At 42.3% G+C, this 27310-nt stretch overlaps 1 protein-coding gene across 3 annotated transcripts in view; it reads left to right on the top strand.

Annotated features, from left to right (window-relative positions):
* oca2 (oculocutaneous albinism II) overlaps positions 1-27310 on the top strand; it is a 526553-nt gene that overhangs the window by 270340 nt on the left and 228903 nt on the right. For all 3 annotated transcript variants that reach the window (XM_043692287.1, XM_043692289.1, XM_043692288.1), the window contains exon 14: positions 16254-16392. In XM_043692287.1, the coding sequence (XP_043548222.1) occupies positions 16254-16392 (139 nt within the window). The remainder of the gene's footprint in view (positions 1-16253; positions 16393-27310) is intronic.

Raw genomic sequence — 27310 nt, 5'->3', positions numbered from 1 at the left:
TGGAACATGATCCTGAGAAGTGTGAAGTGATGCATTTTGCGATGTCTAATAAGGGAAGGACATCCACAATGAATGATATACCCCCAGGGAATACTGAGGAACAAAGGGACCTTGGTGCACAAGTCTATAAATCCCTGAAGGTGTCAGCCTAGGTAGACAGGTTGGTGAATAAGGCATACAAAATGCTTGCCTTCATTAGCGGGGTCATAGAACATAGAAGCAAAGAAGTCTTATTACAACTTTATAAAGCATTGGTTAGGCCACAGTTGGAATACCGTCTGCAGTTTTGGTCATCACACTATTGGAAGGATGTGATTGCACTGGAGAGGATGCAGAGGAGATTCACCAGGATGTTACCTGGGATGAAAAGTTTCAGTTATGAGGAGAGACTGGATAGGCTGGGTTTGTTTTCTGTGGAGCAGAGGAGACTGAGGAGGGATCTGATTGAGGTACACAAAATTACCCGAGGTCTAGACAGAATAGATCATGAGAATCTTTTCCCCAGTTGGACAGACATGGCTAAGACTAGAGGACACAAGTTTAACATGATATATACGTGTTTTAGAGGAAATCAGAGGAATAATCTTTTCACCCAGAGAATGGTAGAAATATAGAACATGCTGCCCAAGAAGGCAACATTCATAACGTTTAAGAAATATCTGGAGAAGAGTATTGAAAATGCCATCTCTGGCCTAACCAAGTCCAGGTAAATGTGCAGTGTAGTGTTTGTTAGTTGGCATAGACATGGTGTATTGAAGGGCTTGTTTCTAAGCTGTATGACTATATGACACAAAACTTACCATGTCCATCTCTGTTGGCTCAACCCTTTCTTCAACCATCATCTTGCTCTTACTGTACTGATAAAGCATCTTTGGATTTTCCTTAATTTTACTGGCCAATATTTTTCACATATATTCTTTATTTTCCGAATTTCCTTTTGCATTTAACCCCGTACTTGCTCCATCTTCTGTGCTTCCTAAAGTCTTTTTTTCAAAAAGATTGTCATAAGCTATATTTTTCTTATTCTTTTGTGCCACCTAATACTCTGGATTTGATGGTAATATGCTTTGTGTGGCCGTGTGTACATTGTGCCCATATAATCACTCTTTTGAATGCCTCCCACAGATTTGCTATTGACTTTCCTTTGAGAAACTGCTACCAGCTCACTTCTGTTAGATATCTCTCAGCTTTTTAAAGTTTTCCTTCCCCCAATTTAGAAAATTTGCTCCAGTTCTATCTTTGTCTCTTAACGCTGCTGAATCTGACTGTGTTATGATCACTATCTTCAAATGTCGACACTTGCAATTTTACCTGCTTGCCTATCTTCATTTCCTGTGACTAAATCTAGGATTGTGCCCCCTCTCGTTTGGCTTGTTACAAGCTGGCTTAAAAAAAATGTTCTTTTGAATGTAGTTTTGTGCCCTCCGCACTTTTCATCGCAGTGGTATCCCAATTTATATTGGAGAAAGTGAAGGTCCCAATTATTATTGCCCCATTGATCTTGCACTGAGACATTTGGCTCTATATTTCCTCCTTTATTTTTCTGTCACTATTAAGAGTGAATAGTATGTGCCTAATTGTGTGGATGCCCTTTTTGTTTTTGGATTCAATCATAATAGTCTTCTTGGTGTTTCATTTAGCATATCCCCATAGAATTGAGTGATTCCTTAACGTATAACGCTACACCCCTAACTTTTTTTATTCCTTTTTATAACCTGTCTGAAAACTGTATATCCAGGGATGTTGAGCTGCCATTCCTGACCTTCCTTAAACCAAATTTCCATTGTAGCAGTGATCCTGTCGACTGTGCCCTTAGCTCAGCAGTTTTAATTTCTGTTGACTTTGCGTATACACATATGCCTTTTAATACTGCTGATTATCTTCACTGTACCCTTTAAAAGGCTCCTCATGTCTCAAGTAGAAACAGGCAAATGGAATATTGTCCTTCATTGCTAAGTGGATGGAGTTTAAAAATAGAGAGGTTATACTGCAGCTGTATAAGGTGCTGGTGAGGCCATACCTGGAGTACTGTGAACAGCTTTGGCCTCCTTACTTGAGAAAGGATGTACTGGGCTGAAAAATGTGTTGCTGGAAAAGCGCAGCAGGTCAGGCAGCATCCAAGGAGCAGGAGAATCGACGTTTTGGGCATAAGCCCTTCTTCAGGATTGCCCGAAATGTCGATTCTCCTGCTGCTTGGATGCTGCCTGACCTGCTGCGCTTTTCCAGCAACACATTTTTCAGCTCTGATCTCCAGCATCTGCAGTCCTCACTTTCTCCTAAAGGATGTACTGGCACTGGAGGGCGTGTGGAAGGGTTCAGTAGGTTGATTCCGGAGTTCAGAGGGTTGGTTTATAAGAAGAGGCTGGGACTATACTCATTGGAATTCAGAAGAATGAGGGGACATCTTGCAGAAACATATACAATTATGAAGAGATATTAATCATAAATAGATGAAGTAGACACATTGGCGGGTGAAACTAGAACTTGGGGGCATAGCCTGAAAGTAAATGGGGAGCAGGTTGATGACTGAGTTGTGGAAGAGCTTCCTCATCGAAAGGGTTGTGAATCTGTGGAATTCTCTGGACAGTGGAGCAGTTGAGGCTACCTTGCTGAAAGTTTTTAAGGCAATGATCGAATGATTTTTGAACAGGAAAGAAATTAAGGGTTATGGTGAGCAGGCGGGTAACACATAAAGATCAGCCATGATATTATTGAATGGTGGAGCAGGCTCGAGGGGCCAGCTGGCCTACTCCTGCTCCTATTTATTATGTTCTTATATTCATCCTCCCACTTCTACCCTGTCCAACCCATCCATAATCTTGTAGGTGTTCATCAGTTCTCCTCTAAGTCTGGATTAAAGATTCTGGAGAAATTCAACAGGTCTGTCAGCATCTGTGGAGAGAGAAAGTTTCAAGTCCAATATAACTTTTTGAATTAGGAGTGTTCTTCTCTATGTCTTCTGTTTTCTAAGTAAAATCCCCAACCTGTTAAATTTTTTCTGATAACTGTAAGCGCTCAGTACTGATAAGTCAGGCGTTTCTGATCTTTTCGCAGCATGTACTGATAATGTTCTGGATTTGACTGACTTGTTTCCCTGCAGAATCCTTGTGTCCATCTCAAGGACATCTGCAAGATTGAATTCCATCTACACCTCGGGTATTTCTTCCTGATTTTGACGTGTTTTGTTTCTCATGTACACATAACCCTGTGTTCTGTTCTTAGAAATGTAATTCCTTACTGACAACAAATATTTGCTTTCATCCGATTAGGCTTCTGAAACTTTTGAAGTCTCACATTTAACACTCTCACAACTGCCAAGTCTCACTGCACAGACAGTCTCTTTCCTTCGCTTCGTGATGCCCTTTCCAGATTTAATCAGGTCGCAACGAATTCCTGCAAATGTTCTTCCCAGTTAAAACCCGTATTGGTTCCATAGAACACAGTTGGAGAAATTCATTTCCTTCGCATCACTGTAGCAGGCAAGAATGAATAGCATGCTGATGATTGCCACCAGGGATTAATAGATAGCTGTGAAGTGCCTCACAAATCTATGCAAAGAAACATCCGCCCACCCCCAGAACGTTTTGCATATTTAATTTTACAAATAAAGATCTCTCCTCCTCCCATCACAGCTTCCTTCTATTCATTCCAGCAACTGATCAAAGTGCCCACCTGTTTTGATTATAGATTTTTACTTCTTGCCAATGACCCCTTAGGTAAATATGATGAAATTATCATGAGCAAATTTTAATTTAGCTAATGGAAGATTAACAGACTTGCTTCTTAGCTGTTGCAATCTCTTAATATACTCTGGCGTTAATTGATGGCTAATAGTCTCTATCATGGTATCATTGTTGTCCTATACTCAACTAAGGATTCCATGGCTAGTGCTATGTACCACAAAGAAGGGAGGCATGGTGGCTCAGTGGTTAGCACTGCTGCCTCACAGTGCCAGGGACCTGGGTTTGATTCCAGCCTTGGGTGACTGTCTATGTGTAGTTTTCACGCTTTCCCTGTGTCTGTGTGGGTTTCCTCTGGGTGCGCTGGTTTCTTCCCACTATCTGAAGATGTGCGCACTAGGTGAATTGCCCATAGTGTTCAGGGATGTGTAGGTTAGGTGCATTAGTCAGAGTTAAATATAGGTTTAGGCGGAATGGGTCTGGGTGGGTTACTGTTTGGAGGGTCGGTGTGGACTTGTTGGGCCGAAGGGCCTGTTTCCACACTATGATTGAGGGACAATAGTTGCTGACAGGTCAGGGAACCTTGGGGAAGAGAACTTTTGTTTCCTTGATGTGTGCTGAAAATGTGTTGCTGGAAAAGCGCAGCAGGTCAGGCAGCATCCAAGGAACAGGAGAATCGACGTTTCGGGCATAAGCCCTTCTTCATCGATTCTCCTGTTCCTTGAATGCTGCCTGACCTGCTGCGCTTTTCCAGCAACACATTTTCAGCTCTGATCTCCAGCAACTGCAGCCCTCACTTTTTCCTTGATGTGTACATGAAGGAAGCAATGAAAAGCCATCTCAATGTACTCATTCCCCGAGTCATCGAGCTGAATAAAACTTAAAATGTGAGGCTCCTACAAGCAAGTAAATTTGGATTGGAGACAGTGAAGAGGAGATTTGCAGGCATGTTGCCAGGAATGGAAGGTTTGAGCGGTGGGGAGAAGCTGGATAGGCTGGGACGTTTTTGACTGGAGTATTGGAGGTTGGGGGGTTGGCATTTGTAAAATCATTTAGATAAGGTGAATAGCAAAGGGGAGATCAAAACTGGAGGGCAAATATTTACGCTGAGGGGAGAAAGATTTGCAGGGGACCTGAGGGGCAACCTTTCTCACACAGAGGGTGGTTCATATATGGAATGAACAGTCAGAGGAAATGGTCAATGCAGGTACAGTTACACCATTGAAAAGAGATTTGAACAGGTACATGATTAGGAAAGGTTTAGAGGGATATGAGCCAAATGCAAGCAAATGCGACTAATTTGATTTGGGAAACCTGGTTGTCATGGGCGAGTTGGTGCAAGGGGTTTGTTTTCATGCTGTATGACTTTACAACATGGAAAACCACGAGGTGTGGAGAAATGAGCAGAGAACATGTGCTTTGACCGCTGTCACAGACCATATCAAGTAACAGTGGCTCTCTCTATCGTACTGTGACAATTATTGTTATCATAGAGATTTCAGAATTTGTTTTTTAATTTTGACCAAACCTGGTCTTTCCTTGCTGGGGCTATTGATTGGAATCAGGTGCAAAAGACTTTTCTCTCAGCCTCCTGTTTGACACATCCATGTTTTGTTTTGCCATTAATTCTATCTGCTCTTACTGAGTTCAATTCAATTGTTTTTCCTACTCAGACAGAAGATTGGACAAGTTTTAGAACTAAAAAATGGAGAAAGCTAAACAAGAAAAAGCTAGCTAAAACATGAAACGAGACAGTAACTGTTTCTAGAAACATTTAAAAGGAAAAGAATAACTAAACTGAGTGCTGGTCCTCCAGAGAGAGAGTCTGGGGAATTAATAATGGAAAAACAAGGACGTAGTGTAAACTTTGAATAGGTGTTGTACAGCTGAGTTGAAAGAGATAAACTAATCCCTTTTCCCTCCTGCACTAGTCACTATCTAAATGAAGTTCTTCAGGGCAGAGGAGATGACCTGGGGGTTGCAGTGAGAGAGAGAGAGACTCACTGAGATTCTTATGGAGAGAGGAGGAGAACTTCTTCAAGGTAGGCATCCTTGCAAGAGGATTCGCAGTAGGGTTAAAATCAACTAGGTAAAAGTGAGGACTGCAGATGCTGGAAACCAGATTTTAGATCAGAATGGTGCTGGAAAAGCACAGCAGGTCAGGCAGCATCTGAGGAGCAGGAAAATCAGGATGAAGGGCTTTTGCCCAAAACGTCGATTTTCCTGCTCCTTGGATGCTGCCTGACCTGCTGTACTTTTCCAGCACCACTTTGAACTAAACTCTGGTTTCCAGCATCTGCAGTCCTCACTTTTGCTTACTATCTAAATGTAGGTCTGACAGGTCAGCTCAGCATCAGAAACAAGTCAGGCAAGATCCTTAAGTAACAGAAGATAATTAGTTTATTGCAAACAAAAGTTACTCAAGCAAAGACTTAAAGATTATTAGCAAAACATCCAAATTGTATAACGATGTGCAATTGCCCCTCTTGCAGAAATAAGACATAGAGACACAACTGCATATACCTTCCCCATCTGGAAAAAAAGATGCAAAACTCAGCACATGGACTTTAAAGGCATTTGAGCCAAACAGTTAAATTCAGAATTTTTTTTTTTCGCAGATTGTTCAAATGCTGGTTTATAGCTAAAGTCATGTTTCACATATATTTTTGGATTTCTTTGTGGATCAGTTATGGCTCTCTGAGCATCGTTTCTCTTTGGGCTGATCCAGTCCAAGCCCCTGACCTGGTACGAGAGGCTGCCCTTGACCTATTGTGCTGAATCAGTGATAAAGAAGGCGACTTGACTACGAATTACCAACAAACATAAGGAGCCTCCTGGCTTTGTATGTGTAATAAGCGACAAGATGGTCCAGCAGTACGGATGGCCTGGCAACTCTACCTGCCGGGCAAGGCACAGAAAGGCTACACATGCAAAGAAAGAATGCCGTGAGCATCCAGGTAGGTTCAAAGTGAGCAAGTGCTAAGAGAGAAAGCGAACAGGCTGGAGATACAGCCTGGTCCAGTCACTGAGCTGGTTGCATGTATCGTTGCTGCAGCATTATAAAAATGGTGACATTTGCACCCTGAGGTACACCATTGAAGGGCGGATGTGTCCTGTAAGTGGATCAAAAATATGCCACGGGGGTTTTCGAGAGTTTGGCAGATGTCAGATGCCAAAGTTCGTGGATGTGGCCAGTGACTGTGGAGCATGCCCTGAGATGTTGGTGCCTGGTGTCCAACAAGTGGACCAAGTGGTGAGCTGAGATACCTGCTCTGATTCCCACAACGAGAATTCTCAGCACCTAGCTTGCTCAGTGGCTGGATACGATGCTCTGATTCCCACAGCGAGAATAGCATAGTACATTCTGGATTTACTTTTAGGAGCACTCTACTCGTGGTGATGAAGTCTTCCAATGGATTTATAACTCCCTAACTTTCTGGATATGGGTTTGCTTGCTGAGTTGGAAGGTTCAGTTTCAGACGTTTCATTACCATACGAGATAACATCATCATTGAGCCTCTGGATGAAGCACTGGTGGTATGGCCCCCTTTTTATTTATGGGTTTAGGTTTCCTTGGGTTGATGACATCATTTCCTGTTCTTTTTCTCAGGTTTCTCACCCCTATCTTTAACGAGGGGTGTTTCAGAACAAGAGAGTGAAGATAAAAACTATTTCTCCTGAGGCAAGTCATTTTAGCCACTCTGTTCAAACCCTTTTAATCCACAAAGTGGATGACTTCTCTCTGGAAGGGTTGCAAACTTGTTTCCCCTTCCAAACACCTTATTCTAAGTAAATGTAACATTGTTGTAGAGATCATTCTGCCATAATATTTCGTAAGTGCGAATTTGCTGTAATATGATTGACGAATTGGGAACACTGTTTCTATAGCGCAAACTTTCAAAGCATGTCTTGTTATAATATGATTCTGGACCCATTAGGTTAAATGGTGCTGCTATTACGCGATTTTCATATAACATGGGATTGCACAAGAATGGAACTACTGCAATATAGCAAGACTGACTGTATTGTTCTGAAGAAGGGTCACATTAATTCTGTTTTCTCTTCATGGATGCTGCCAGAGTTTCTTCAGCAATATCTGTTCTTGTTTCAGGTCTTCAGCACCCACCATTCTTTGTTTTATAACATTGTTGCCGCTATAGGCAGTGTCAGTTCTTTTGGCAAGGTGGTCGGGTGTAGTAATTGGGATGATTGTTAACCTGGGCCAATCAGGGAAGAACTGAAAATGTGTTGCTGGAAAAGCACAGCAGGTCAGGCAGCATCCAAGGAACAGGAGAATCGATGTTTCGGGCATAAGCCCTTCTTCAGGAATGAATCAGGGAACCCTGGATTGACAGATGTAAACAGGAGCCTCAGAGAGTCTTCTCATTCTAGGGACTGGTTCAGAGCTGGCTGGTCAGAGCCCATGTACTGTGTACATGTAAATAAAGAGTCACTTCGTGACAGAATACCAGCCTCTGTGTGGCTATTTCACCAGTTAATGATATTGTAAATTAATATTTTGGATCACACATTTCATAATCATTTGGTGACTGTCTTGGATGGAGAAGACTGAGAAAATTCTTGAAAATCAACACTTTAAGGGGAGGGAACAATTTATAACAATCAGTACCTCAAGGGTAAAGGTATTGAGAAAACTCTTTGTTACAGCCAAGAGAGAGAAGTGAATTGAATTAATCATGCTATAATAGAAGGGTTGTTGTTAAAAGTATTTTCTTATTTTTTTTAAGCACAAAAAGTTGTGGCTTCCCTGAGATCTTTATTGTAAAGACCAATTTAAAAATGACCCATGATAAATTCTTAGGGTTAAAACAAGATAGAGATTATTACTCCATTCAAAATACTGGGGAATGGTTTACGACATAAATTCAGACAAACATGCATCCAAGAAAAAAATAAAAAGACAGAAGTTGCCAATCATGAATTACTTAACAACAAAGATAGTTCATATGAACTAGAGAGTCCTGAGAGTCAATATCTTAAATTAGAGTTAGATTTATTGTCACCATGTACTCAAGTACAGGAGTACAGTGAAATGTGTACAATGTCGCCACACAAGGTGCCATTTTAGGTACTAAGTACCCTAGGTACAAAGTTTAGATACTGAAATAGATTAGGTATAAAGTCCCTTTAGTTGATGTGTTAAAAAAAGCATTTGCTAACATATAGCATTAAAGCAGTTTGAAGAAAGTTCTCTTCACTCATTCTGGGGACGAAGAGCTTAATGTGTGAAGCGAGGTTGAGTAGGTTGGGCTTTATGCTCATTAGAGTTTAGAAAATTGCGAGGTGATCTCATTGCAATGCAGAAAATCCTAAATGGACTTGATGAGGTGGATACTAGGAGGATGCATCCTCTCAGAACTAGAGGACACAGTGAAAATACAAGAAATGTCCTATTTAAGCCTGGAGATCAGAGGTTTTTTTTTGTCCCTCTTAGCAAGTCATTACCTTGTTTCTTCCCCAGAAATTACAATGCCCCAGAGGAAGGGGCATTGAATCTATTCACTCTGAATTGGAAGGATTCTTGATAGAAGAGGCATCTGGTATTGGTGGAGTGTGTGTGTGTGTGTGTGATTCAGTACCATTTCTATGGAGTATCTCTCCCTACTCCCATAATCTTTAGATGCTGTTTTCCACCTTTCAGCCATTTGTTTTCTATACTAACAAGTTTTACTCTAAATCCCTATAAATTTTTATGCAGCTTCTCAAATGTTGAAAGAACAGCAGGAAGTTACCTTGTTTCCTGATCAGCATTCCTTGCTGCAGCTCAAACAATGGATATAAAGTGCCTTGAGACATGCAGAGGATGTGACTGGAGTTTAGTAGCTGAGGTTGAAGGTTCAATACATTGGAGATCATCGCTGCAAATATTGATCTTGCCACTTGGTAGTGGATTGAGATGCTAATGTTTTGGGCAAGCAAAGCTCTCCATAGATTTTTATTTTAAAATTGTCTCATCATCATTTTTCTCTAGATTCTTCAATATCATAATTGAGAGGAACATTTTTGCTTTTCTCACGTCATTTCCTGGGCTTCCTACCATCTTCTCTGCCTCATGACTGCTCATATCCACTCTAAATAGAATTACTTAAAATAGATTGAAGCAGTCATTAGATCTCATATATTTTTCTTGTGAATGTACCAAAAAAGGATTCTGACCCAGGGACATCCTTGTAGCTTCTCTTGCTCACCTTCTGCTAACAGGAAGTAATGGACAGAATGTAGCAGGGGGCTGAACAATGAGGGCTTTGGTAGAATCTTGTGTGGAGTTCAGACATGACAGGAAAAACTTGCTGCATCTTTTAACCAAGTTCTGGGCATTGAGATGTGATTCACTCTAGATAGTGGCTATTAAGGGGGATTATTGTTTGCTAATGATCGTAACTGCACATCTTACCTCTATAATATGCATCGTATCCAGCCACTGAGCAAGCTAGGTGCTGAGAATTCTTGCTGTGGGAATCAGAACGGGTACCTCAGCTCACCACTTGCTCCACTTGTTGGACACCAGGCACCAACATTTCAGGGCACGCTCCACGGTCACTGGCCACATCCACGAATATTGGCATCTGACATCTGCCAAACTCTCTCAAACCCCCGTGGCATATTTTTGATCCACTTACAGGACACATCCGCTCTTCAATGGTGTGTCTCGGGGTGCAAATGTCACCATTTTTATAATGCTGCAGCAACGATACATGCACCCAGCTCAGTGACTGGACCAGGCTGTATCTCCAGCCTGTTCGCTTTCTCTCTTAGCACTTGCTCACTTTGAACCTACCTGGATGCTCACGGCATTCTTTCTTTGCATGTGTAGCCTTTCTGTGCCTTGCCCGGCAGGTAGAGTTGCCAGGCCATCCATTCTGCTGGACCGTCTTGTCGCTTATTACACATACAAAGCCAGGAGGCTCCTTATGTTTGTCAGTAATTCGTAGTCAAGTCGCCTTCTTTATCACTGATTCAGCACAATAGGTCAAGGGCAGCCTCTAGTACCAGGTCAGGGGCTTGGACTGGATCAGCCAACCATTCAGGGCGGTCAAAGCATGGATGCTTTCCACATTAATGGTGAGGAACTGAATGTTGGGCAGTTCACCACCTGTCTTGACTCTTTCTGCCTGATGGGTGCTCTTTCCCTCTTGGAATGAGAGAGAAGTAGGTTTTAACGGAGATGGAAGTGGGTGGTAACAGTTGTCCATTTGGCACAGGTGAGTAGTCAGTGCAGAGGGCATGCAAGGTTATTGGCATCAGGAGTTGGAGCAAGTGGGAAGATTTTTCAGGCAGTCGTGACGAGGCTGGTGCTTGAACCTTGTTGGGAGGTAGGTACAATAGCAGGGTCAAAGCGTGGTATTGGAAAGAAAATTGTGAAGGATAGTGACCTCCTTCTTACATTGCAGTGCATTCCTCAGGGTGGCTGGGACTGCACTGACTTGAATGGCCATCTCGGACCCTACTGGCATGGTTTGGTATTGGGCCTCCACTGCTGGGTCCAGTGTGTATGACCGTGGATGTGTTTTGTCTTGGCACCACCCATTACAAAGGTCTCCAAGTGTCAGACTGAAATCCTGGGCACAAATGTGCCCTTGTCTGCCATGTCTGGATGGCATGGTGAATTGTTCCTGGTGCAGCCAATGGGCATTTGGGGACAGAATTAGGGCAACATAGAGGCAGAATTGGTAGTTAATGAAGTGAGTTTGGTAAGATGTGGCAAGAGACCATCAAACGTGACAAAATTGACACTCAGCCAAAAATAAGTAAGAAAAGATTCAGCCTCAAGTGTGAGTGGGAATTTCATTGCATTTCACACCTCTCGTTTCCTGAGAATATTCAAACTCTGTGATCATCCTCTTTATTAAATGGGCCCTTTTCAGAGAGCAGTCCGTTGAACTGAATGTCCATTTGATGCCTGGCCATGTGATTAGTCTTGTATAAGTGGAGTGTATATCTTGCCACTCCCGTGTTGGTTAATGCCTTCAAATGTCTTACATCATGGATGGAGAGAATCTAGACACACCTCCGCACTCAGCACTGACACACATGTTTCAATTGATGCAAACCTTGTATGACTAGTTGTGCTTTGATCTGTACTTGGCAATAATTTTTGTTTTGTTTCCCTTCCGGCAGTTATTTTCTAGTTTGTAAAATGTCTATTCGTTACCTGCTGGTTGGCATGGAGAGGCTTACCTACTACAACCATCAATCATCAGTGCCAAAACTGACAATCGCATTGAGCATGAAGCTGGTGGGGGGACAAGATTAGGAAAGGAATTAGCTGTAACTATCAGGATAAAGCTGTCTTGCTATTAAGAGGCATTAAGAGAGTCTGAATGACTACTCTGTAAAGATTATGGCATTCATGTCACAAATCTATCTGGTATTTTGTTTCACCAGAATATCTGTGTTGCTTGAGTCACTAGAATGAAAAGCTCTTTATTTCTTTTAATAAAACAATAATAGTGCCAAAGGGCTGTTGTAGCATTGTGGTAGTGTCTCTACCTCTGAACCAGAAAACCCAGCTTCAAGTCCCTCTGCTCCAGATGCATAAGAATATCTCTGACAGAAAGTAGTTGAGCTGAATGGGATAGATGGATTTAAGAGGAAGATATGTACATGAGGGAGAAAGGAATAAGATTGGATATAAAAGTATGCCTGTGTGGAATGTAAATATTGGAATAGACCAGTTGAGCCCAATCACTTGTTTGCTCTGCTATTGATTGTCATGTGTTGTAAAACAGGAAATGCAATGCTTTATCTTTTCCCACTGCTGCCAGAGAAACGGGAATGTATAATTTTGAAATGTCTCTTGTTGTAAAGTAAGAATATGTAAGTATGGTTGTTAATTTGTTGAACAATACCCATTTAAGCAATGTTGCACCTACAGTTATATATGAAACGATTATGAGGATTTTCTATAAAAGGTTTAAGATGAAAAGACTATTGATTCAAAGACAGAAGCATCCTGCCGATTTTCCATTCCTCCTGAGTGTAGCAAATAAAGTTAGTATTGTTTGTAAATAAATAAAAATATCAAATAAATCCCATTATGATGAAAAGAAGGGTCATCGTTTTGATACGCTTACTTGATTCTTTAAGGAAAGAGTAGCTTCTTGTTCATATCTCATGTTTGACCAGATAACAAGTTAAACTCACTTTTATAGCCATAGATCTATCCTTGGTAATTGTCTCCAACTCTAACTTGTTCCGTGTGGATTCCAGTTTTAGCTTTAGTTGTGAATTCCTCTTGATCTCAGCTATCTCTGTGATATTTAGCAGTGCTCTACTTAATTTATTATTAACTTTCTGTTGAGCATTACGGAGATTATCAAAGGAGACAGATAACATTAGCTATGTGACAGTTCTTGCAGCAGGTGCATAGTTGTAATGGCAAATATAGAAAAGCAAACAGTGTCAGTAAGGATTGATCAGTATAACAGAGAAACTAATAAGTCCATGATATTTATCGATTCCAATCCAATAGATAATTTGAACTCTTCATGCAGAAGTTGAAATAAAACACCTTTTTAGCAAAGGTTGTGCAAAAGGAAGGATAAATACCCTTTTCTTGAAAAGTGAAATGCTATGTTCCCCATAGAGATCCATAATTTCAGACATGAAATTTGAATCCCAGTGACCAACTCAAGTTGCTACATGTCAAGATTTCAGATTCTCAGGCTTTTACCATTACAAACAGAAACATTACAAAAAGCAACTTCAACCAAACCCGACTTATTCAGCAACAAATGTTCTGAAGTACAGAGAGGATGTCCCCTTGTTGACATTTTAACAATACTGAATGCACCATGGGCTGTGAGAATTCATCAAATCCTAATGCTTGTTCTTCAAATCATTAACCAATATTCTTTTCTTTATCTGTTGGGTGTGGGTGGCAATATGTGAAATCCAACCCACTGCGTGCTTATGATCTGTGATGTAGTGTTTGAATATGGACAAGGCAAACTGTATCTTGGGTTTCAAAAGAGAATTAGATAAGCACCCATGAGGGCGGCATGGTAGCTCAGGCTTCCTCACAGTACCAGGAACCTTGGTTTGATTCCACTCTTGGGCAACAGTTTGTGTGGAGTTTGCACTTTCTCCCCATGGGTTTCCTCCTATAGTCCAAAGATATGCAGGTTAGGTGGATTAGCCATGCTAGATTGCCCATAGTGTCCAGTGATGTGCAGGATTGGGCGAATTAACCATGGGAAATGCAGGGTTACAGGGATAGGGTAGGAGGAGACGGTTTGAGTGGGATGCTGTTCAGAAGGGCCAGGTGGACTTGATGGGCTGAATGGCCTGCCTCCACACTGTAGGGATTCTGTGATTCTAAAAAAAATCAAGGAGGAAAGACAAAGTGAAAGTCTCTATAGTCAGAGGATCATAGGCTGCTCTGTCATTAGGGAGAGACAGCCAGTGGTAAGTTTAACCTGAGGGTCACCACACCTCAGAGAAGGGCTGTGGCTGTGGTTGCTTAGCTCAGTTGCCTCAGTGGTTAGTTTGCAATGCAGTGTGATACTAATGCCATTGGTACAAACCCCATACTGCCTGAGGACACAGGGAAAAGGCACAAAGTGTGACTAACTGAGACCTGATGGGCTGAATGGTCTCCTTCTGTGCTGAAAGAATCACATGACTCAATAGCTTCCTCTGTTCCACTGGTTCTGACCTCAAAATCAGAGGAAATCTTAGACATTTCGCTCTGAACAAATGTGATATCCTCTAGTGAAGGCTGGGTTTCTAATTGAGAGTGGTATTTAAAATGCTAACTTTAAATGGAACAGAGACACATACTATTACAGAGACAGGAAAATACAGTATTCCATTGTTGAAAATTGATGTTTGGTAATGGGGAGCTTCTCGATCACCTGGAAAACCTATGGTGTCTCTGCCTCGTTCTTTCTTGTGAGCCCTGTTGGTATTTTATGACAGTCAGGCACTTCCCTCGACAGCTTAGGTCTACCTGTTGAGTCCATCCTTCCCATGAATCTTGTTGGCCAATCAGAGGCTGGCAGCTCTGCAGTGCCACTAGGAGGGCTGGCCTCTGCCAGTATTACGTTCACCAAGGGTTGATAATGTGGAACTGATGGTGGAAGGATAGCAAAACAATTTCCTCTGGGCTGCCCCCCCCCCCCCCCATGCCAGGGGCCTCGAGCAGGCACAGCACACCTGAATATGAGGGTCAACTCTAATAGGTCAGTTGTCCCACACGACAAATTTCCTGTTGGTTTCTGTTAGGATGAGCCTCCTCAGTGGCTATTTTAAGGTCCGATTTGGCCTCCACGCCAGAGGGTTGCAGTCCATCCTCTGTCTTGCACCTTCCAGTCCAATCAAACAGCACCTTCCCAACTGTCACCTCAGCTTCTGGAGTGTTGGAAGAGTCAGGAACTCCCATGTTTTCCTCATGTTGGCAACAAATTAGTTTGTTTTTCCATTACATTTAAAATATTGAATATCTTTTTCTGGTTACTTTGTTGGGAGGTGTGAAAACTGTATTAGCACTAAATCATATGAGGTGGAAGGGAATGGTTTTAATTCTCAGTCCATGTTGACCTCACTGAGTCAAGGTACCAACTGCAGTTTTGGCTCCCTGGGGAAAATTAATCTCGGTTCACACCACCAGTGACCTCTGCCATACCAGGTACATTGATTTGATTTGATTTATTATTATTGTCACATGTTCCTGGATACAGTGAGAAGTTTTGTTTTGCATGTCGTGCAGGCAGATCTTACCATACAAAGTGAATTAGGGTCACAGAACAGGGCAATGTTGCAGCTGCAGGGAAGGTACACAAGGAATGAGATCAATGTTGAGTTTAAAATTTGAGAGGTTCATTCAGAAATCTAAACAGCAGGGAAGAAGCTGTTCTTGAATCTGTTGATGCACATGGTTAAGCTTTCAGAATTCTGCCCAATGGAAGAGGTTGGAAGAGATTATATCGGGGTGGGAGGGGTCTTTGATTATGTTAGTGTTTTGCTGAGGCAACAAGAAGTATAGGTGGAGTCAGTAGATATAAAGATGGTTTGTACATATGCAGGGAACATTGGTTTGAGCAGGGACCAGATGCCTTCTTGAGAAGGGCAGGATGTTGAATCACTCAAGCACTATCTTCCTATAGCAAAACAATTTCCTCTGGGCTGCCCCCCCCCCCCCCTGCCAGGGGCCTCGAGCGGGCACAGCACACCTGAATATGAGGGTCACCTCAAATAGGTCAGAAGCAAACCCAACAGGCTTTGCTTGGTGGAGGCTAGTTGTCCCACACATAAAGAGTATCAAATGTTTGAATTGGATGGCTGATGCTTAGGGAATTATTCCCAAGTGAGGAAGTGACATTTTACCACAAAAACATTCCTAGTCCTTGAACAAATCATCAATTATCCATCTCATCTCTACCTCTACCAGGAGCCCAGACTTTGCAATTCTGAAATCTCATGGCAATGATTGTTTTCCTATTGTTTTTCAGGCCGGTGTAGACATGTGGGTATTGATTGGGTCTGAGCCAATGCTTTCAAAGGTTCCTAAATTTGGGTTCCAGCTTCCTGATGCTGTTTTGTCTCCTGTAGGTTATGTGAGGTGCTCAATCTGGACCCTAGGCACGTGCTGATTGCAGAAATTGTCTTCACGAACATTGGTGGAGCGGCCACAGCTGTTGGGGATCCACCAAATGTCATCATCATTTCCAATCAACACCTGCAAAAGAAAGTAATACAGTTCTTTTCAACCTTAATAAAATAGATGATGAGTAATTTGTCATGACATGATCTGCAAATATGCTGTGTTTCAAGGATGAGCGTTTTAATAATTAAGCCACTTTTTAAACGAGAACTGATGTAAGACCCAATAGATACCTAAGGCGTTATGCATAAATTAATCTTTCACTCATTCATTCTACTCGTGTTCACTCGTGTACGTTTAAAGCCAAAAGTCAAAATTAAGAACAACTTATTCCACTTCACTAAATTGTGATCAGTTTTGCATTCATGTTTTGTGATGGTTATCGATTGAGTTACTTCCAATGAAAGGCTAAATGATGACAATCTTCTTCATGCTGTTTAAAATGGTGTGTTTATCAGCATTCACATAGGGTGAGTTACCCAATTCTTGCTGCAAATAGTAACTATTTCTCCCTTCAATGTGCTGATGGCCTTGTGTGTATGCTCAATACTTACTATTTTCCTGATTTGGACATGCTGGTGTTGGACTGGGGTGTACAAAGTTAAAAATCACAGAACACCAGGTTATAGTCGAATAGGTTTAATTGGAAGCACACTAGCTTTCGGAGCAACGCTTCTTCATCAGGTGATATTGGAGGGCTCAATCGTAACACAGAATTTATAGCAAAAATTTACGATTGAGCCCTGCACTATCCCCTGATGAAGAAGCATCTCTCCGAAAGCTAGTGTGCTTCCAATTAAACCTATTCGACTATAAGCTGGTGTTGTGTGATTTTTAACTTTGTACTATTTTCCTATAAGTTTTCTCACCATCTTTTTGATAGTCTGTGCTGATTAAGGGAATAGGTTTACAGAGCTGCTTAAACTTATTAAAAAAGACAAAAAAAACCTGCCAATGCTGGAAGCCAAGGCAGGAGGGTGGAAGAACATAGTGAGCCAGGCAGCATCAGGAGGTGGAGAAGGTACCTGTGGATTTGGGGGGGGGGGAGAGGAACGGTGGGATGAGTGGTGCAAACCAAGGACTGTTGAAGGGAATGGCACTTTCATAAAGCAGAGGGGGTGGGGAGGGGAAGATGTTCTTGGTGGTGAGGTCTACTTGGAATTGGCTATCCACTCTATCTATACCTCTCCTCTTCTTGTACACCTCTACCAAGCCACCTCTCATCCTTCTTCGTTCCAATGAGAAAAGCCCTAGCTCCCTCAACCTTTCTTCATAAGCCATGCCCTCTAGTCCAGACAGCATCCTGGTAAGACCATAAGACCATAAGACATCTCTTTCTGTGGAGAGAGAGTAAAAAAAACACACCGCTGCCCGCTACAGGTAAGCAATTTTAAAACAAACTGTCTTACCTTTACTGTAGTCTCCCGGGTTCACTTTTACCTTCGCCGCTGCTCCCACTCAAATGACCGTTGGTAAATCTCCTCTGCACCTTCTCTAAAGCTTCTACATTTTTCTGATAATGAGGTGACCAGAACTGAACACAATATTCAAAGTGTGATCTAACCAGGGCACTATCGAGCTGCAGCATAACCTCATGGTTCTTAACCTCAATCCCCCGCTATTGAAAGCCAACACACCATATGTCGTCTTGACAATCCTATCAACTTGCTTGGTAATTTTGAGGGATCTGTGGACATGAACCCCAAGATCCCTCTGTCCCTCCACACTGCCAAGAATTCTGCCTTTAACCCTGTATTCTGCATTCAAATTCAACTTTCCAAAGTGAATCACTTCACACTTTCCCAGGTTGAATTCCATCTGCCACTTATTAGCCCAGTTCTGCATCCTGTCAATGTCCCGTTGCAACCTACAACAGCCTTCTACACTATCTACCATTCCACCAACCTTTGTGTCATTAGCAGACTTACTAACCCACTCTTCCATCTACCATCACCCTCTGTCTTATATGGGCCAGCCAATTCTGTATCCAGACAGCCAGATTTCCCTGTATCCCATGCCTGCTTACTTTCTGAATGAGCCTACCATGGGGAACCTTATCAAACACCTTGTTAAAATCCATGTACACCACATCCATTGCTCTACCTTCGTCAATGTGTTTTGTAACAAGCCCCTTACAAAGCCATGCTGACTGTCTCTAATCAAACTATGGAGTTCTAAGTAATCATTCTGACTCTCATAATCCTCTCCAGTACTTTACCCACCACAGACGTGAGACTGACTAGTTTGTAATTCCCAGGATTATCCCTCTTCCCTTTCTCTTCCCTCACTTCCTGTAGTGACCTACGGTATATTCCGTTTGGCTCAGGGGGTTTATCAATCCTTAGGATTTTCAAACTTTTCAGCACATCCTTCTTCTTAACATCAACCTGTTTGAGCATATCAGTCTGTTTCATGCTATCCTCAGAAATGTCAAGGTTCCTCTCAGTAGTGAATACTGAAGCAAAGTATTCATTAAGGACCTCCACTACTTCGTCTGAGTCCAGGCGCAAGTTCCCTCCACTATCCCTAGTCTGCCCTAGCCTCAGTCTGGCCATCCAGTTGTTCCTTACTTAAGTGTACAGTGCCTCAGGGTTTCCCTTAATCCTAACCACTAAAGCTTTTTCATGCCCTCTTCTAGCTCTCCTAAGTCCATTTTTTAGTACCTTCCTGGCTACCTTGTAGCGCTCTAGAGCCCTATTTGGTTGCTTCCTCAACCTTAAGTAAGCATCCTTCTTTCTCTTGACGAAATGTTCCACATCCTTTGTCACCGGAGGTCCTTTCACCCTACCATCCCGTCTTTGCCTCAGTGGAACAAACCTGTCCAACCCTATCAGCAAGTGCTCCCTAGCCAACCTCCACATTTAGAGTCATAGAGATGTACAGCACAGAAACAGACCCTTTGGTCCAATCCGATCTAGTCCCACCTGCCAGCACCCAGCCCATATCCCTCCAAACCCTTCCTATTCATGTACCCATCCAGATGCCTTTTAATTGTACTAGCCTCCACCACTTCCTCTGGTAGCTCATCCATACACATACCCCCCTCTGCGTGAAAACGTTGCCCCTTAGGTCCCTTTTATATCTTTCCCCTCTCACTCTAGTTCTGGACAACCCCCGCCAAAGAAAAAAACTTTGTCTATTTGTTCTATCCATGCCCCTCATGAGTATAAGACTCTTAAAAGTCACCCCTCAGCCTCCAATGCTCCAGGGAAAACAGCCCAGCCTATTCAGTCTCTCCCTAAAGCTCAAATCCTCCAACTCTGGCAACATCCTTGTAAATCTGTTCTGAACCCTTTCAAGTTTCACAACATCCTTCCAATAGGAAGGAGACCAGAATTGCACGCAATATTCCAAAAGTGGCCTAACCAATGTCCTGTACAACCACAACATGACCTCCCAACTCCTGTACTCTATACTCTAATCAATAAAGGGAAGCATACCAAAATGCTTCTTCATTATCCTATCTAACTGCGACTCCACTTTCAAGGAGCTATGAACCTGCATTCCAAGTCTCTTTGTTCAGCAACACTCCCTAGGACCTTACAATTAAGGATATAAGTCCTTCAAAGTTTGTGAGAAGATTTGTAGCTCGGGTGCTCGTTGTTGTGGTTCTGTTCGCCGAGCAGGGAATTTGTGCTGCAGACATTTTGTCCCCTGTCTAGGTGACATCCTCAGTGCTTGGGAGCCTCCTGTGAAGTGCTTCTGTGATGTTTCCTCCGGCATTTATAGTGGTTTGTATCTGCCACTTCTGGTTGTCAGTTCCAGCTGTCCGCTGCCGTGTCGTTTCGTGGCTAATTGGTGTTCATGGATACGGATCGTTAGCTGTCTTCCTGTTTGTCCTATGTAGTGTTTTGTGCAGTCCTTGCATGGGATTTTGTACACTACATTGGTTTTGCTCATGCTGTGTATCGGGTCCTTTGTCCTGGTGAGTTGTTGTCTGAGAGTGGCTGTTGGTTTGTGTGCTGTTGAGAGTCCTAGTGGTCGTAGTAGTCTGGCTGTCAGTTCAGAAATGTTCTTGATGTATTCTTGATCTATGCTAACTACTTTACTGGACAAAGAATTTCAGAGATTTACAATCCTCTGGGTGGAGAAGTTGCTTTTGAATTCAGTCTTCAGTCTGCCCACTCTAATCTTGAGGCTATGCCCTCTTGTCCTCATTTCACCTGCCAATGGAAACACCCTCTCTACTTCTACCTTATCTATTTTCTTCATAATTATATGTGTTTCTATAAGACTCCCCCCTCATTCTTCTGAATTCCAATGAGTAGAATCCAAGTCTGCTCAGTGTCTCCTCATAAACCAACCCCTTCAGTTCCAGTTTGATCCTTATCTTTTTCCTCTTCATTCCATTCCTCCTCCATGCCTCCTACTCTCTCATCAGACAGAAGACAAATATGGTTCCACTATGGACCACGAGCTGGAAGATACGATTTGTTCAATCGTGGAAGGATCCCAATGCAAAGACATTCAGGGAAGTTGTCATCTTCATAGCCACTGACTAAGGCACCTTTTCGGATTTCTGTGAACATTGCCTTTGTAAAGTGGATTTATCTGCTTCTGACTTAGGAAATGGATAAAAAAATTACTCCCACAAGATTCTTGGGTGTGTAAATTACCCTGCTGAAAGTCTACCTCCTCTTCCTCTGTCTATATGCATCTTCTTTTCCTCTATACTCTATCTGTCTCTCAGGGGTGCAGTAACACATGGCTGGGAACACATTGTCGAACGAGAACTCTTGAAGTTGTAACCAAAGCTTTTTCTACATTCAGCAATCAATTCTGCAAATGATTAAATATTTCTGTAAACTCTGAGACAGTCAGAAGAAATTCACCAGCAACAAATCTGAGGGAACTCAAGTCAGCAGAATTTCTGCAAAGTCTAGGTTAGAGTGGTGCTGAAAAAGCACAGCAGGTCAGGCAGCATCCGAGGAGCAGGAAAATCGACGTTTTGGGCAGAAGTCCTTCATCAGGAAGGGCTCAATGCGAACTGTAACAATCTGTTAACTCATTCAAGAGTTTCCATTTTGTCAGTGTATAAATTCACTTTTTTTACATGGGAAATGACGGTTAGCATAGCAGGGAGAGTCAGAATTGCATAATAGTAGATGATGTATTCCAGGAGCATTACAGTTACAGAAACTAAAACAGAAAGTGCTGGAGAACCTGAAATAACTCCACAGAGATCGGTATCCCATCGGCAAGTCACCCTTCATTTAATCACGAGCTGTCCTTGACTTTAGACTGTAGAGGGGTGTAAAATCGTGAGAGGCATAGATAAAGTAGAGAGCGCCAACTTTTCCTTGTGGTAGGGGAGTCTAAAACCAGAGGGCATAGGTTGAAGGTGAGAGGGGAGAGATACAGAAAGGTCGGGGGGGATCTTTTTCACACAGAGGGTGGTGAGTGACTGGAACAAGCTGCCGGAGGTAGTGGTAGAAGCAAGTACAATTTTGCCATTTAAGAAACATTTAGATAGGTACATGGATGGGATAGGTATGGAGGGATAGGGACCAAACACAGGCAAATGGGACTAGTTTAATTGTGAAAACTGGGTGGCATGGACAAGTTGGGTCAAAGGACATGTTTTTGTGCTGTAGATCTCTGACTCTAGTACTGCCCCTTTACAGCCAGCTCTCAGGATGTCAGAATGTCTGACGCTCCTCTTAGCTGTCAGTCAGGACTCCCTGATTGGACCCAGATTAACAGCCCCAATCAGAGAACTCAAGTTCTATGACATCCAGCTAGCTGACCTTGTTGACAATCATGACACAAACTCTGCAGCACTGGCTGTAACTGTGGAGAAAAATAAAATCAACATTTTGAGTCCAATGATCCTGGAAAAGTGCTAGGCTTTCCTTGATTCTGTGTGGTCCTATTTAGTTCCTCAATCTATTTTTCCTAATCAACCTGCTCAGAGATTTTATTACACACCTCTGGAGCAGGTCTCTTGATCCAGGGGTAGTGACATGGCCATTGTTCCACAAGGGGGCCCCTTTTATTTCCTCAGTAATGGGCAGGAACACGAGGCATTGTGGGTATGGGGCAACTGACAAGAAGGACTGATACTGCTAAACTTGTCAATAATCCATATAAAAGCCCAATTAGGTGACAATTAATATTAATAAACCTGGACTTCAGACCAGTTCCGAATGAACAATAATTGCTGCATGTCTGAGCTAATGCAGTGAATAATTTAGCCTTCATATAATAGAGGACAGTAGTCCTTTCAGCTAACTCTCAGAACCTATGATTGATAGTTTGCTGCTGTCACCCTCAATGTTATTATTAGTAGGATTTGGCAGGGATGCCTGAGAGGTAATCGAATCGAGGAACAAGTGATGGGAATGTAATATATAATTGAGTCAGAACCAATTGTGTAATTGCAGGGAGATAGCAAGCAGTGTTGGAGTTTGTGGTGTGTGAATTAGAACTAAATCTCTGACCAGAAAAGTTTTTCACTGGACTCTGGTCTAACCAGACATTTTAACCTTTGGTCCTCAATTCCATTTAATACTGATGCACAAGTGAAAGCGTGAAATTATTATTTTTTCTTCAAGTGTAGTGTGGCACACTACAACAATTCTTGATTGTGTATTGTCTAAATTAATTGCTGTTTCAGTCATCCATCATGCTAGATTAACCTCTTAGAATCATTAATATTCATTAGAATAGCCTCCTAGCTGATATGTCGTGGGTTTGCAACTAATTGTCTACTGATCAGTCATTAGCAATGGTAAATTGAACTGTGGTGTGAAAAATGCAGAATTAGACACTCTAATATTGAACATGAATAGTTTTTTTGAAAGGAAATGGTAATTTTTCATCATTATGCATTTATCACAATGTTATCAACTGACATGAAGAGGCACACATTGTTTATTTCATGGTGGCTCAGTGGTTAGCACTGTTGCATCACAACACCAAGAACCTGGGTTTGATTCCACCCTCGGGTGACTGTGCGGAGTTTGCACAGTCACCCCGTGTCTGCGTGGGTTTCCTCTGGGTGCTCCGGTTTCTGCCTACAGCCCAAACATAAGCAGGTTAGGTGGATTGGCCATGCTACATTGCCTATAGTGTCCAGGGATGTGTAGGCTAGAGGGATTAATCATGGGAAAGGCAGGGTTACAGGGATATTGTAGGAGGGTGGATCTGAGTAGAATATTATTTGGATGGTCATTGTAGGCTCGAAGGGCTGAATGGCCTGCTTTCATACTGTAGGGATTATAAGAGCATGAGACATAGGAGTGGAAGTAAGGCCATTTGGCCCATCGAGTCCACTCCGCCGTTCATTCATGGTGGATGGGCATTTCAACGCCACTTGCCCTCACTCTCCCTGTATCCCTTAATTCCTTGAGGGATCAAGATTTTATCAATCTCTGCCTTGAAGACATTTAACGTCCCGGCCTCCACTATGTTCCATGGCAATGAATTCCACATGCCCACCACTCTCTGGCTGAAGAAATGTCTCCTCATTTCCGTTCTAAATTGACTCCCTTTAATTCTAATGCTGTGCCCATGGGTCCTAGTTTCCCTGCCTAACGGAAATAAATTCCCAGTGTCCATCCTTTCTAAGCCATGCATTATCTTGTAAGTTTCTATTAGATCTCCCCTCAACCTTCTAAACTCCAATAAATACAATCCCAGGTTCCTCAGCTGTTCATTGTATATTAGGCCTAGCATTCCAGGGATTGTCTGTGTGAATCTCCGCTGGACACGCTCCAGTGCCAGTGTGTTCTTCCTGAGATGTGGGGCCCAAAACTGGACACAGTACTCCAAATGGGGCCTAACCAGAGCTTTATAAAGTCTCAGTAGCACATCGCTGCTTTTATATTCCAAACCACTTGAGATAAATGACAACATTATATTCGCTTTCTTAATCACGGGCTCCATCTGCAAGTCAACCTGCCAGCACTCCCAGATGTTTTACTGCCAGTCCTGAACCCCATGTAACCACGTCTCTGTGATGCCTACCACATCATAATCATTCACGATGATTTCTGCTGTTAATTCATCTCCTTTGTTGCGAAATTCATCTACTCTCTATGCTATTCTACAATGATAACAGACACTTGTCTTTTCAAATGAGTCCATACATCCAATTATTAAATACTTACCATTCTGATTGCTTTTATATAGTTGTTTTCCTGCCAGCTCCTGGCACGTGGACTTTATTGAGCTAATGTTAAGTAAACTCAGATTAGTTGTAACTGACACTTGGGATGGTTCATTTTATATTGGTCATCCATGCCTCCAGTCTCCTGTGCCTAGTAAACATGATCTTCTGACAGAAGCATGATTGCCTTAGAGGTAACTGAACAGAACAAGGGTTGAGAATTGGAAAAAGAAATGATTGTCATGACATGATGTGAACTCATGGTGCCAACTTTGGAGTTTGGATATCTTGGTGTTTCTTGCTGATGTCATAACATCAGTGTTTTACATGTGGGGAGTGAGCAGAATGTTATGCCCATTGCGTGTGCACTACAGATACAGCTACACTCTGCGTATACACTACTGATACATATACGTTTTGCACATACACTACAGATTGAGACACTACAGAATGATGAAATGGTTAATCAGGAAAAAAATAAAAGTTGAAAGGAAGCTAGCAAGGCATGTAAATTAAAGAAAGATGGAGTAAATAAAGTGAGCATTGGTCCTCTAGCGAGTGAATAGACAATGGATAATAAGGAAGTGACAATTGAAATGAAGAAATATTTTGCTTCTGTCTTCACTATAGTAGATACGGAAAGTACTCCAGCTATAGTTGTAAACCAGGAGAGGGAAGAGAGAGGGGAACTTGGCAAAATTCCAAAGAAATCACAAGAAAGCAGTACTAATCAAATTGTGAGCTGACAAGTCCCCTGGTCCAGATGGACTTCATCCAAGGAGGTGGCTAATGTGGTAGTAGATGTATTGGTAATTATTATTCCAAATTCTCTTGATTCAGGCGGGGTTCCATTAAATTAGAAAATCACAACAATAACCCCACTCTTCAAGAAAGGAGTGAGGCAGAAATAAGGAAAACATGGGCCAGTTGTTTTGATATCAGTCAGTGGGAAGGTATTACCATTGATCATTAAAGAGAATGTAGGTGCACACATAGAAAAAAAGCAAGGTAACAGTGAAGAGTCAATGTGGGCAGAGGGTACAGAGGAGACTTACCTGGGCTGGAGAGTTTGAATTATAGAGAAATTGGACATTCTGGGATTGTTTGTTGTGGATCAGGAAAGATGAAGGATGGGGGTGGGCAGGGGTGGCGGCTGCGCATGGTTGGGGTGTACAGATTTATGAGAGGCATAGATAGATTACACAGAAAGAAGCATTTCCCCTTGGTGGAGTGATAAGTGATCAGGGGTGTAGATTTAAGGTCTGGGGCAGGGAGTTTAGAGGAGAGGTGAGGAACGTTTATTTCACTTGGAAGGTGTTGGGAATCTGGATGGTAGTGGCAGGAACCCCCACAATGTTTAAGAAGTATTTAGAAGTATACTTGTGATGCCAAGGCTGCAAAGCTCTTGGCCAAGTGGTGGAAAATGGGATGAGAATAGTTAGGTTGGTGTTTTACCTGGTGCAGACATGATGGGCTGAGAGGCATTTTTCTGTGCTGTGGACCTCTGAGACTCTATAACTCGAAGGGAAATCATGTTTAACCAATTTATTGGAGCTCTTTGAAAGAGTCATGTGTGCAGTGGATAGGCAGTAACCTGTGTATATACTGTGCGTGGATTTCCAGGGGTGTTTGATAAGGTTATTGTTGAAAATGAAAGCTCATGGTCTGCGGTTAACATGTTAGCATGGACAGAAGATTGGCTGGCTGGCCGAAAACAGAATATGTCTAAATGGGTTTGTGCAGGGGTCTCAACTTTTTACAATTTGTCAGATAAGGTGAGGGAAGACACGGTAACTAAATTCACAGATAACACCAAGATCAGTAGGAAAATACAAAGTTAAAAATCACACAACACCAGGTTATAGTCCAACAGGTTTATGGAAGGAGAAAGTGAGGTCTGCAGATGCTGGAGATCAGAGATGGAAATGTGTTGCTGGAAAAGCGCAGCAGGTCAGGCAGCATCTAGGGAACAGGAGAATCGACGTTTCGGGCATTAGCCCTTCTTCAGGTTTATGGAAACACTAGCTTTTAGAGTACTGCTCCTTCATCAGGTGATTGTGGTGCTCCAAAAGCTAGTGCTTCCAAATAAACCTGTTGGACTATAACCTGGTGTCGTGTGGTTTTTAACTTTGTACACCTCAGTTCAAAACCAGCATCTCCAAATCAAAGCTAGGAAAGTATATTGTGAAGACGACACAAGGGATTGCAGACAGAGACAGATAGGTTGAATGAGTGGGAAAGATCTGGTAGATGGAGTACAATGTGAAAAAATGTGAAGTTGTTCACTTCGGGACATAGAATGCAAATACAGAATATTAGTGAAGTGAAGAAGGAGTGGAATTCTGAAGTGCAGGGTGGATTTGGATGTTCTTGTGCCTGAACTACAAAACGTTGACATGGAGGTCATCAAGAGGATTGTTTGCTTATTACAAGGTAATATTGAGCATAAAGAATAGAATATTGTATTTCAGTTCTACAGTTGGACCCACATCTTGGATAATGTGTGCAGTTTTGATATTCTGACTTAAGGAAGAAGTTATGTGTTTTGAAAGTGAAGTTTTCTGTATTGAGTGGGTTGTGTTACATGGATGGATTGGGCAGGTTGGCCTTTATTTTTCCTGTGGATTTTACAAGAGTGAGGAGTGATTTGATCAAAATATATAGGTCCTGATGAGGAGGTGGATGTTGTAAGGATGGTTCCTTTGTGGATGAATTGAGAACAAGGGGCCTCTTTTTAAAGGGTTGCCCTTTGAACTGGTGATGGAGTTTCTTTCACTCTGAGGCTCTGTGCAATTGGAACTCTCTACCTTAAAAGGTGGTAGAGGCAGTTTCATTAAATATTTTTAAAGCAGAAGTAGATAGCTTCTGATTAAGCAAAGGAATTAAAGATTAAAG

The sequence above is a fragment of the Chiloscyllium plagiosum genome, chromosome 6 (genome assembly GCF_004010195.1).
Source record: "Chiloscyllium plagiosum isolate BGI_BamShark_2017 chromosome 6, ASM401019v2, whole genome shotgun sequence".
Taxonomy (NCBI): domain Eukaryota; kingdom Metazoa; phylum Chordata; class Chondrichthyes; order Orectolobiformes; family Hemiscylliidae; genus Chiloscyllium; species Chiloscyllium plagiosum.
The sequence above is the reverse complement of the archived record's forward strand: the minus strand, read 5'-3'. Positions and strand labels throughout refer to the sequence as shown.